Source organism: Sus scrofa, chromosome 13 (genome assembly GCF_054392235.1).
Source record: "Sus scrofa isolate SSC_HxYL_T2T_F1_AM1 chromosome 13, Sscrofa_HxYL_maternal_Yorkshire_Landrace_v2.0, whole genome shotgun sequence".
NCBI lineage: Eukaryota > Metazoa > Chordata > Mammalia > Artiodactyla > Suidae > Sus > Sus scrofa.
The window spans coordinates 137,623,707-137,637,082 of record NC_139395.1 but is presented as its reverse complement, the minus strand read 5'-3'; the positions used below and the strand labels follow the sequence as shown (position 1 = coordinate 137,637,082).

The following is a 13,376-nucleotide window of genomic DNA, read 5'->3' as shown; positions in this document are numbered from 1 at the left end:
TTCTTTTTTTTTTTTTTTTTTTTTTTTTTTTGTCTTTTACAGCTGCACCTGCAGCCTATGTAAGTTCCTAGGCTAGGGGCTGAATTGGAGCTGCAGCCACTGGCCTATGCCACAGCCACAGCCACATAAGATTTGAGCCACATCTGCAACCTACACCACAGCTCATGGCAACACCAGATCCTTAACCCACTGAGCAAGGCCAGGGATTGAACTCAAATCCTCATGGATGCTAGTCGGGTTTGTTAACCACTGAGCCACAATAGGAACTCCAACATCCTCCTTGATTTCTGTCGATTTTTGATTTTGAGAAAATTTTTTTGAATATAAGCTGTATTAAATATTATAATCAAGAAAAGCACATGGTCAGGACTGTGTCTATTTAGTTCCCAGCTCTGACCCCCTCATCCAGCACATGGCTATTTTGAGAAATTATACTGTACCTTGTTTTCTTCATGTTTTTGAGTTTTGGGTTACTGATCTGTGTTAACAGTTCTCAATAAATTTGGCAAATTTTTGTTAATATTTCTTCAAATTTTTTTTCTGCTGCAACTCCCTATTTTCAGGACTGCAAATACATGTATTTTGGGACACTTGAAACTGTCCCACAGTTCACTGACACTCTGGTTCTTTTTTTTTTTTTTTCCTGCTTCACTTGTCTCTAAGTGATTCATTCTGGATGTCTGTATTGCTATGTCTTCAAATTCACTCATCTTTTCTGTTTTGGCGTCCTTGCCTGCTAATTCCAGTATCTAATATCATATCTGGGTTTCATTTTCCTCTTTGAATACCTTATAAGTTTTAGTTCAATGTCATATATACACTATAAATTATACACTGTTGATATTTTTGCATTCCTAAAAAATATTTTTAAACTTTGTTCTGGGATGCAGTTAAATCACCTGGAAACAGTTTGATTCTTTCATGCTTTACTGTTAAGATTTGAAAGGCATGACAGGAGCTATGTTTAGTCTAGAGCTAACTGTACTCCACCCAATGTTCTGTGAATTATGACATCTTCAGTCTTACTGGTGAATAAGACTTTAGTGTTGGCCCTGTGTGAGTATGAGTATTTTTCCTTCTAATCCTTTTAGGTGGTTCTTTCTCCAGCATAGGTAGTTTCCTCAGGTCATGTGCTTATACTTGAGGGAGGCCTTCTGATTGTTCCAGAGTTCTCTCTCCTAGTTCTTGTCCTGCCAACTCTGGCCACCTTGCTCTCTCAACTCTTAGCTCCATCTTCTCAAACTAATGAGTATACTGGCAACAGCTTGGGATCCTTTGTCCTGTGCTATTACCTGGAAACTCTCTCAAGACATTATTAAGCTGGGGCACACATATGGCTTATGTTGTTTATTTCCTGTCTCTAAGGAATTACTACACTGTATTGCCTGATATCCAGTTTTTTTGAAAACTACTATTTTATATATTTTGTCCATTTTTCAGTTGTTTAAAAAAGAGGATAAACCCAGTCTTTGATACTCATATTGGCCAGATGTGGCAATCCTCCATTCTTGACTTTTATTCACTCTAGAAATATTTACTGAGTACCTGTTATATGCCAGGTGCCTCTGGCTTAAGTGATGCTTATACAATACTAGACAAAGTATGGTCTTACCTCTCAAGGTCCTTATGTTCTAATGGGAAATAAAAATAAGTAAATAGACCTGATTCTTAGATGTTTCCTAGAACTCCATTTTTGCCTTCTTTTCTCACCAATTCATTTCATCTTAAAGTTCATCGAATTTCAAGAATGTAACTACAACTTAAAACGTCTATGATGATAACTTCCAAATCTTCCTCTTCATTTCTTACTTCTTCCTATAAACTCCAATCTTATATGTCCCCACCCCCCACCACTGCTCATTGTTAGCCACATGAAACTGAAATCAGGGATTTACCTGAGTTCTTACATTCTACTATTTCTAATCAGTCAAATAGTCATGTGGGTTCTATCAGGTAAGTAATTTCCAAATCTATCTTCTGTCCATTCTGTGTAACTCAATTAACAAACTTTGAGTACCTATCACATTCTGGGTATCTCTATGCCTTTAGTCTTGATTCCTTCCAATTTATTTTATGTATCATATGTTGAGTGATCTTTCTAAAAAGAAACATCATTCCATCATTCCTCTGGTCAAAATCCTTTAATGAGAATTTACTAATTTTAAAATAAAATTCAAATTCCTTATCATGGTTTACACAGCAATTAAGGATACAGTCCCTGCCTCTCAAATTTCAGCATCATGACTCACCTTTATTCTTGTCCTATGTTTCAAGCATACTCAAACACTTGCAACTCCCCAATGTATCATGTTTTACCTCAAATTCTTCTATATATAGTTCACTCCGAATAGTCCTATCTCTTTTTTTCCCCCTGATTCTTTTAGGCTCTTTAAGATTCAGATCAGACATCTCCTCTAGGAAATCTTTACAAATTCCCCAGTCTGTTTCAGATATATATCTTTGTTGGTACTCCTTGGGCATACACACACACACACACACACACACACACACAAACACATATATATTCAGAAACCCAACCCAATTCTAACTTATTCAAAAAAGATAATTATTGTAAAGGTACTGGGGTGTCTAAGGATCCAAGCAAAGGAAGGAAGGTAAGCCTTAAGAACTACAATGAGGGACTTAGATGCCACAAGGATTTTCTCTTTGCTGTCTGACTTCTCCTAGAGTCTTTAATCCTTTTTTTTTTTTTTTCTCCTTTTTAGGGCTGCACCCACAGCATATGGAAGTTCGCAGGCTAGGGGCTGAATTAGAGCTGTGGCTGCCAGTGTATGCAGACAGCCAGAGCCAACACCAGATCTGAGCCACATCTGCAACCTACACCAAGCTCAGAGCAATGCCAGATCCTTAACCCACTGAGCAGGGCCAAGGATCAAATCTGCATCCTTATGGATGCTAGCTGGGTTCATTACTGCTGAGCCACAACGGAACTCCCTTTAATCCTCTCTTTGTATCTCTTCTTTTCTCTATGCATCCTGTCTGTTCTCCTCTTTGTGTGTCTACTTCATTATTCTCTCTACAAATTAACCTTTTATTATTTCAGTCCATATGACAGAAGAGTAGTCACCATCAGCTTCTGAACTTTATACCTTATAGAATCCAGAGAACTGAAGAGAAACTATTTGTCTTTTTATTGGAATTTCTACAACAGGTTTGGTGGGGTTTTTTTGTTTTGTTTTATTTTTTTGCCCGTGCCTCCTACAGCATGTGGAAGTTCCCAGTCCAGAGATCAATCCTATGCCACCACCCAAGCCATTTCAGTGACAACGCCAGATACTTAACCCACTGTGGCTCAAGGGAACTCCCTATTTTATTAAATTTGGTTCTAAAATTTCCTGGAAAGGACACTGATTGGTCTTTCTTAGGACAGCTGCCCTCCTGGAGTCGATGAGGGGGAGTAGTCAGGAGGCAGGGTCATGCCCTCACATGGCTGCTCCTGCTACAATTAAGTAGACTAAAAGTATAGGGATGTAGAAGTGCAATTACCTTCCTGGGGTTCGGTAATCCTTTTTTTTTCTTTTCTTTTGCATTCCCTGTTCCCTGTGCTATACAGCAGGATCTCATTGCTTATCCACTCTAAATCCAAGAGTTTGCATCTACTAACCCCAAACTCCCAGTCCATCCCTCTTCCTCCAGTAATCCTTAAGGCAGTCAATATTACTTGCTCTTTAGAACACTATGAACAGTTATATCAGATATTTTCTTGTCTCTCTTAAAACAGCCCTTTTAGGGCAAGAATGGTACCTCTCCTTCATTCATATAAATAATTACCTTGGAGTTCCTGTTGTGGCGCAGTGGTTAATGAATCCGACTAGGAACCATGAGGTTGCAGGTTTGGTCCCTGGCCTTGCTCAGTGGGTTAAGGATCCGGCACTGCCGTGAGCTGCAGTGTAGGTTGCAGACGCGGCTCAGATCCCGCATTGCTGTGGCTCTGGCGTAGGCCGGTGGCTACAGCTCCGATTAGACCCCTAGCCTGGGAACCTCCACATGCCGCAGAAGCGGCCCTACAAAAGGCAAAAAGACAAAAATAAATAAATAAAATAATTACCAAACATGGTAACATGTAATTAAAAAACTAATTTATCTTCAAAAGACCTGGGACTGAAACAAATGAAGGAGCTTACATGATACAGTGGGAAAGAGCATTAATTAGGAGGTGAAAGCCTTTGGTGGTAGTTTGGATGCTGCCATTAATGGTAGATCAGGTACTTAATTTTTCTGTATCTCAGTTTCCTCCTATTTTTAGAGTAGCCTTATAAATACCTCAAGAAATTCTTATGCACTTCAAATGCCACAATATCTCTGAAGGCAACTTGAAAAAATAAAAATTCCTATACAAATATAAGGTAGAGTTATTATTACAGTAATCACAAATGTGCAAATAAGGAATTTATAATAATCAGCACTCCTTTCTGATTAGTGTGAGTTAACAACCACTGAAGGTAGAAAATGATAAGAATACAATTACAATGAATGCCAATATAATGCAAAAATAAAGTTAAGATTTTCAAATATCAAAAGCCTTCAAGGATATGAATCTTGAAATATAGTATTTAAAAATATACGTTTTTGCCAAGAAAAAATGGATTTTTACAATTATAATTTATGTTTCAAAGTGTGGTTAAAGCTCAACAAAAAGCAAATGCGTATAATGAGAGGGAGGTCACGTTTGGCTTCAGGGTTTCATTTTTTCTAATTTACTTGGTAAATTAAATATTCCTGCCTTATGGAGATATTACTTTATATATGATTAAAAACCTTATGACTGATGTATTTTAGAATGGATATAAGAAAAGTAGTCTGTACCAGAGAATTATTCAAATCATGATAGGATCAAATGAAATGATATGTGTGAAGATATATTCCAAATGATAACATACAATGTGGTGAGAGACTGCTGGGGACAGTCGTCTTTATCAGCAAAGGCCCAGCTGTTTAATACCAGATAGGAAGGAGAGCTTGGAGAGTCTTAAAAGACAGCTGAGAGGGACATTCTTGATTGGATAAGAGTCATTTGAAAATTATGAAGATCAATGGCATCGTATCACTGTTTGATTTTTTTTTTTTTTTTTTTTGGTGTGTCTCTATGCTGCATAAAGGAAGACAAAATGGATTCCAAGGATAATTCCTGCTGTTTCCCCAAGAATGTTCACAGATTTTTCTGAAAACATATCACAACATATTTTCAGTGTTCTCCTTTTGATGAAGTTGGAAAGATTCAGACCTTTTTGCTGAAGAAAACAAGCTGGAATGATGTTTCCTACAAAGGCTGAGGACACAAAGCCGGCTAGAATCTAGAGTTGGAGATGAGTTTTGGACATAGTTTTAGGATGAGTTAAAAAAAAAAACCTAAGTAACTAATGATTAAAAAAGGTCTATATTAAGGTAGTTTTTGGTTATCTTTTTTTGATCTAAAAAGTATCATCAGCTGGAAACAATGGTAATTCTCTCCCAGTTAGCACACCAAAAGGAAGCTTATATATCTGAATCCTAAGGTCACAGCAAACAACTGAAGGCTGCACACCCTAACTGAAGGCTGCGAGTGTGTGCCAGGCAAAGCCATTACGCTAGAGCTCCAGGAAAGATTTGAGAATAAGAGTCATAGACTAGATATTTAACTAGTACTCAAGATCAGTTGCATTATGCTTGAAACACATTTAAACATTAGCCCCATTTGCTATTATTTATACATAACTAAAATGTTAAAATCGATTAACATTGAATTTTCCCCCTTTTAACTTACCTGTAAGATTCTTTGCAAGATTGATGGAAGGGCAATAAATGCCGCCATGCTATTTAGAACTTGCATGGTCAAAGATTTCAGAGCTGTTATAATAAAATGTTAAAAATTAAGGTTAGTTTAAGAGTTTTTGTTTTTTTCCTCCAAGTCATAGGAATGTAACTTTCTAGAAACTTAGCTAACCAAGGTCAGTATGACATCTTTTCTCGTCTTTTTTTTTTTTTTTTTTTTGTCTTTTTAGGGCCGTACCTGAGGCACATGGAGGTTTCCAGGCTAGGGGTTGAACTGGAGCTGCAGCCGCAGGCCTACACCACAGCCACAGCCATGATGGATCTGAGCCACATCTGTGACCTACACCACAGATCACAGCAATGCCAGAGCCTTAACTCACTGAGCAAGGTTAGGGATTGAACCCTCATCCTCACGGTTGCCAGCCGGGTTTGTTAACCACTGAGCCACGACGGCAACTCCCAGTTTGACATTTTAAAGGTAGCTGCTGGAGTTCCCGTCGTGGCGCAGTGGTTAACGAATCCGACTAGGAACCATGAGGTTGCGGGTTCGGTCCCTGCCCTTGCTCAGCGGGTTAACGATCCGGCGTTGCCGTGAGCTGTGGTGTAGGTTGCAGACGCGGCTCGGATCCTGCGTTGTTGTGGCTCTGGTGTAGGCTGGTGGCTACAGCTCCGATTCAACCCCTAGCCTGGGAACCTCCATATGCTGTGGGAGCGGCCCAAGAAATAGCAACAACAACAACAACAACAAAAAAGACAAAAGACAAAAGACAAAAAAAATAAAAATAAAAAATAAAGGTAGCTGCTGATAAGCTGCAAAGCTGTTATTATTTAAGGTAAATAATATAACTGGCGCCAGAGAAAGAATTGAATCTGAAAGATGAGATCAATAGGACAACATGATTTTATTAAGAAAAATAATAAAAATATGATACTGGGAAAAGAGTTTTTAGCAGATAAAAATTGGTTAACAATATAGGTAGATTCTGATAAACCTACCTTCAGAGTGTAGATGAGGTGCAGCTGAACTAGACAGCTTCTGTGGGGCCATCATTGCTTCTAATAATGGAAACCACAGTGCCTACAATGTCAGAGAAACCAAAGGAAAAAATGCTCTGTTTGTTTTTAAGAATAATTAACATTGCCAAAGTGTTTCACAAGTTGAAATGTACTTCTCACATACATTTATTGGTAAAAATTAGAAAAAGAAAAGATGGAAGAGAAAAGACAAAGAGCAAAGACCATAGACAGAACAGATACCTTTTATCATGGAGCTTGGGAAAATAAGGAAGCTGAAGTCAAGCAAGTCTAACTTCAGAACTTCGATCTTCTATGTCTTAGGAGAGGGTAGGTTCAAAGGAGCCAGAGCACAGCCTCCAGCTACCGTTCTTAAATGTATCACTGACAAGGTGTAAACATCCCTAGGTACTGCAGAAGGGAAGAGAGAACTCCCCCACAACTACCCTCGCCCATCTCTCTTCAGCTATGTCATGCAAGATAAAGGAATAACATTATCCAAAGTTTTTTTCTATATCAAGCATTAGTTTGTATTTCCTTAGTCATCACAGACTAGGAAGTGGGAGTTAACATTATTTCCATTAACGTTTCCAACTACATCATGAGAAAAATGAATAGATCTATCATTTATTTATTCCTATTGTGCTGGGCACTATTATCAAATACCTTATATACATTTTGTTGTTTTAATCTCGTAATCTTATACACTAAGCATTATCTTAAGATAACGAAGCTTAGAGAAGTTAAATAATTTGCCAAAGAATCTACACAGCCATTATGTGCATCATATGTGTTCTTCCTAAACCTCGGGAAAAAATTTTATCATCGAAAATCAAAATAATACATTTAAAAACTTCAAACATATTTTCTTACTGGCTAATGATTAACAAAGGCCTTAGTTGAACCCAGTATCTTGGGAGAAACCTGTTCCTGCAAATATCCAAGAGGTGTGAGGAAACGTCAACACTGACAGAGCAGGATAAGCATGGTTATTAAGGGAAACCATTAAGGGGACAGACCAATGGTCCCGTGATTTTCCCACTGGGTGACCTCCCAATGAAGAGCTCTACTAGGAAGCCCTTGTCTGCCTCCATTGGAGGTTTTCTAAGGACAGAACTTTATGTATTTTTATGTATTTTTCAAAATGTATTTCTTCAAGTTCTTATGACACTGGTTTAAACTATGTTGTATATAGGCAATTTTTTATTTTAGTGAAATTTTAATTTATTTTACTTTACTCATGAACTTTTAAATCTTGTATTTTATTCCTAGATAGCTTTACTTAGCTTACCTTTTAGTTTGCCTATTTCAACTTGTTTTTACAACCACATTATTTATTTCTGTGTACTTTTATAGTCTTTTAATTTAATTGTATATGGTATATGTATTTTTTACCTTTTTATTTTTATACTTCTTATATTTAGAAATTTGATTTTAAATTTGATCCAGAAATTTTAGAAGAATTACCTTTATTTTTGATGTATAAATGGCAGATTGGGAGAAGCAATGGTTGTAGAGTTAGCAGTCACGGGATGTGTTCAAACCCTAAATAGAGGAGTTATTCTTCTTTAATTAAATCTCCATGATAGGAGTTCCCATTGTGGCTAAGAGATTAATGAACCTGACTAGTATCCATGAGGACGTGGGTTTGATCCCTGGCCTTGCTCAGTGGGTTAAGGATCTGGTGTTGCCATGAGCTGTGGTGTAGGTCACAGATGCAGCTCGGATCCTGTGTTGCTGTGGCTGTAGTGTAGGCCGGAAGCTGTAGCTTGGATTCGATCCCTAGTCTGGGAACTTTTTTTTTTTCTTTTTTTTTTGTCTTTTTGCCATTTCTTGGGCCGCTGCCCCAGCATATGGAGGTTCCCAGGCTAGGGGTCCAATCGGAGCTACAGCTGCTGGCCTACGCCAGAGCCACAGCAACGCCAGATCTGAGCCACATCTGTGACCTACACCACAGCTCACGGCAACACCAGATCCTTAACCCACTGAGCAAGGCCAGGGATCGAACCCACAACTTCATGGTTCCTAGTCGGATTCGTTAACCACTGAGCCAGGACAGGAACTCCTGGGAACTTCTATAAGCCACGGATGTGGCCGTAAAAAGCAGTGAATGAATGAATGAATAAATCTCCACAATAATCTGAAATATATGGTAAAAACCTTTTAAATATTTTATCTCTTGCTCTTTAATATTGGTTCTTAAAATTTTAACTTGGATAACTCTAAAAACCCATGGGCTAAAATAGCCACCCATGATAATGATAATCCCAAACCCTAAGAGCAACCCAGCTAAATCTGAATTACTTTCTCATATTATATAATAAACAGCTTTCTTTTTCAGGGAATTCTGTGCATAGCTAACCCATATTCTTTTTTATATATAATCACCGGACACTGGGGTAGAAGAATACATAGACTGACATGTAAATAAGCAAGGCAGGGATTCTACCTGGGAAAGGACTGACAACCCTGTGACCTAACACTAAGGAAATACTTCATTGTATGAAATCTTCTGAAAAAAACTTCTGGAAAGAGATATTACAGACAATTCATCATGAAGCTTTTGGATACTTAAAATTTTTTAGTTAGTTTAGGGTCTGTGGCAATAGCTCTTGTTTTCACTCTCTCCAAAACAAAAAGCAAAGAGAAACAAGGCAAACAACCATGAAAATGCCCCCAAACTTGGGAGTTCCCATTTTGGCTCAGCAGAAACGAATCTGACTAGCATCCATGAGGACTTGGGTTCAATCCCTGAACTCGATCCGTGGGTTAAGAATCCGGTGTTCCTGTGAGCTGTGGTGTAGGTCAAAGACGTAGCTCGGATCCCACATTGCTGTGGCTGTGGTGTAGGCCAGCAGCTGCAGCTCCGATTAGACCCCTAGCCTGGGAACCTCCATATGCCATGCGTTCGGCCCTAAAACAAAAAAAAGGCAAAAACAAAAACAAAAAAAAAAAAAAAGAGAGAAAATTCCTCCAACTTGTTAGTAGATGCAAAATTACTACATTTAGAATGTACAAGCAAGGAGGTCCTGCTGTAGAACACAGGGAATGATGTCTAATCAATTGTGATAGAACATGATGGAAGATAATATGAGAAGAAGAATGTATACGTGTGTATTACTGGATCACTTCGCTCTACAGCAGAAATTGATAGAACACTGCAAATCAAATTATACTTTAATAAAAAAAACTCCCCAAACTTAATGCTTGACTATATAAAATCAGTTTAGCATTTTCACAAAAATTGTATTTGTATATAAACCAATATTCATATGTTTTTGTTGGTGTTAGGAAAGTTGTTCAGAAAAGAAGCGAAAGCAGTTTTTGGAGGGTGAGGAGGGTATAAAGAGTGATGTGAGAGGTGTGTGTGTGTGTGTCTAAAAGCGGAAGAGGTAGATTCCAATTTAGATACATTTTTTTGGACCAAAAAAATACAAAGTAGATTACCCTTTTGCCACATCAAAGGAAGCTTTAGTCCTGTCTCTGATTAAGAGATAGAGTTCAAATACAATTAGAATAATCCCTAGAGTTCTGGAGGCATGGATTTTAGAACTAATTCTACCATTAATATATGTGAATCTGGACATATTTTAGCTTATGTGAGCCTAAATAGCTCTATTTATAAAAAACATAACTGTCATTTTTCCTTAAATTTTCCACAGAAAAATGAAGAATATCAAACAGATATTAGGAGATGAAAGGGTTGAAAAATAAAAAAGGGCTTAGCATTAAGTATGGATAAACATAGCTTTAACAGTTTTTCCCCTTTGTGTTTTTCTAAAAAATATAACCAGGTCCAAATACAGACAGTTAACCAAAAGACAAATGAAAATAAAAAGTTAGGAATGGGAAAATCATAGCAAAAGGAATCGTGTAAAGCCCATATTCCATATAAGTAAAGATTAAACAACTATGGGAATTGTGGGTATAGAAAAGAATGTGCTGTTAACCTTCATGAGGTAAAATAACATAACTAAAATTAAGAGGGATGGAGAAGAGAAGCCAGAGCAAGTATGTATGAGTTCATCTAAACTTCCTTTTTTTTTTTTTTTTTTTGGTCTTTTTGCCTTTTCTAGGGCCACTCCTGTGGCACATGGAGGCTCCCAGGCTAGGGGTTTAATCAGAGCTGTAGCCGCCAGCCTACGCCATAGCCACAGCAATGAGGAATCCAAGCCCCGTTTGCGACCTACATCACTGCTCACAGCAACTCGGGATCCTTAACCCACTGAGCAAGGCCAGGGATCGAACCCACAACCTCATGGTTCCTAGTTGGATTCACTGACCACTGCGCCACAACGGGAACTCCATTTAGATTTTTTTTTAAACCTTAGTGAGATTTATTAAGAGATAGCATAGTGGAGTTCCCTTTATGGCTCAACAGTTAACGATCCCAACTAGATCCATGGGGACATGGGTTCGATCCCTGACCTCGCTCAGTGGGTTAAGGATCTGGTGTTGCTGTGAGCTATGGTGTAGGTAACAGATGTGGCTTGGATCCAGCGTTGCTGTGGCTGTGGTGTAGGCCAGTGGCTACAGCTCCAATTTGACCCCTAGCCTGGGAACCTGCATATGCTGTGGATGTGGCCCTAAAAAGAGAGGAAAAAACCTGCTTATCTGAAATTCTGAAATTCCTCAGTTTTACATAAGCTTCCTAAATGAGATTGAATACTATATACATAATACATATACTATATTTACATATGTATATATATTATATTTTTAAAGCAAATCCTATTTGATTCAATTATTCTAAAATTATGTCAAAATAATAAAACAATAATAAGATAAAATATTTAGATTGATATTCAGCAAATGATAATGATGGTTATTTCTGGGTGATAATATGGATAAAGGGTAACTTATTTTTTATTTTTATGGCTGCACTTGCAGCATATGGAAGTTTCCAGGCCAGGGACTGAATTTGGGCAATACTAGATCCTTTATCCCACTGCGCGGGGCCCAGGGATTGACCTCCCACCTGTACAGTGACCCAAGCCATTGCAGTCAGATTCTTAACCCACAGTGCCATAGTGTTGAACTCCCAGAGTAATTTTTAAAAACATCCTCCTGTGTAACTTTCTCTATTATAGGATTTTAAAAAAATAATGGGTATGTATCATTTTATACACAAAAGTTTTTTAAATTAAAAAAAATCACATCTATTATGTAAATGTGTTTGTTACATACAATTTATATTCTAAAGGGTATTCAAAATTTATGACCTTAAAAAAACCCTTGGTGCAGTGGGTTACGGATCTGGCATTGTCACTGCTGTGGCTTGGGTTCAATCCCTGGCGTGGCAACTTTCGTGTGCCATGGGTGTGGGCAAAAAAATCCATCCCCCCCCCAAAAAAAAAACCCTTCACAAAAACATAAAGGAGAAATGAATGTACCTATCTCATAAGAATATAAAACATACCAAGTTTATTGCTTTCATTGTAAAATATATGGCAAACTATACATGAGAAATTTACCCCGCTTCCCATTTCAGAGGCCCAGATAGTGGAAAGAGGACAGGTGGTATCAAGTCAGAGGCCAGAGCCTGGAGGGGCAGGCACAGGGGAGTTATGCCGTACCATACAGCTAATCTGACTTCTTAAAACTACTGCAGAATTTAACTGTCAAGTCGCATCTCGCCCCCTTTGTTTCTGCTTCCCTGCTGTAACTCCCACCTGCACCAGTGCTTAACTATACATCCTTCAGTTTTACATTCCCCTTTTCTGCAGTCTGCAATCTGTTACAGATGTGATTTCATCCTTGACTGTACAGTAGAGTCATGTAGGAAGCTTTCAAACATACGGATGACTGGGGCTCAGCCCCAGAGACTTTAATGTAATTGATCTCGGGTGCAGTCTGGGATTTTTCCAGGCTCCCCAGGTGACTCTAATGTGCAGCCAAGATTGAGAACTATCATATCCTAGTGTTCTTGACCTTTTCCAGATTTCTCTGTATCCCTTGAGGCTTTTCTTCCACTTCTTCATGCTCATTTTATCCATGGGGAATGGAAGAAATGATAAATGGATGTACCACTTCACAGAATACACAAAATCTCAGCCCAAAGAGAATAAGGACACCCAGTATTCACACACCGAAGTTTTGCAGCACAGCCAAATCCAAGAATATAAAATCTTTTGTGAGAACAAAGCAGACAGGCACTCCTCATAATAACTTTTGGAGTCTTTTACTCCTGGGGGCACTAAATAGTGATTAAAATCCAGTTAGCTGAGAGGGCAAGGAAATGCAATTCATTCTTAGTTTCAGACCAGAACAGACTTTTAAAAGCCTTTGTAGCCATTCTCCTACCTCTCTTTGCTGCTGATTCAAATTATGTGAATTCCTTTGGCAAAGGGCAATTGTCTCTATCATGGTCTCTTCAACATCCTTCAATGAGGGAACATCTTTGGCATCTAGATTCAAAAAAATTGTTAACATCACTCAAGGATATATTACTGATAATCCCAAAGCTCCTGTAAAAAAATAAACTTTTTTCTCTGCATACTTTTAGTTTTCTATTTTATAATCATGTATATGACCCGATACTGAGGTTTAGATTAGAAACCAGATAATTCTTTGCAACAGTTTTCCCTATC

At 38.1% G+C, this 13,376-nt stretch overlaps 1 protein-coding gene across 4 annotated transcripts in view; it reads right to left on the bottom strand.

Moving 5' to 3' along the window:
• VPS8 (VPS8 subunit of CORVET complex) overlaps nucleotides 1-13,376 on the bottom strand; it is a 256,850-nt gene that overhangs the window by 63,794 nt on the left and 179,680 nt on the right. For all 4 annotated transcript variants that reach the window (XR_014824480.1, XM_084990588.1, XM_084990589.1 and 1 more), the window contains 3 exons: nucleotides 13,090-13,193; nucleotides 6,769-6,850; nucleotides 5,765-5,847 (listed from right to left, as the gene is read on the bottom strand). Coding sequence is in view for 3 of the 4 variants with exons in the window: in XM_084990588.1 (XP_084846714.1) it covers nucleotides 5,765-5,847; nucleotides 6,769-6,850; nucleotides 13,090-13,193 (269 nt within the window). In the remaining variant the exon portion in view is untranslated. The remainder of the gene's footprint in view (nucleotides 1-5,764; nucleotides 5,848-6,768; nucleotides 6,851-13,089; nucleotides 13,194-13,376) is intronic.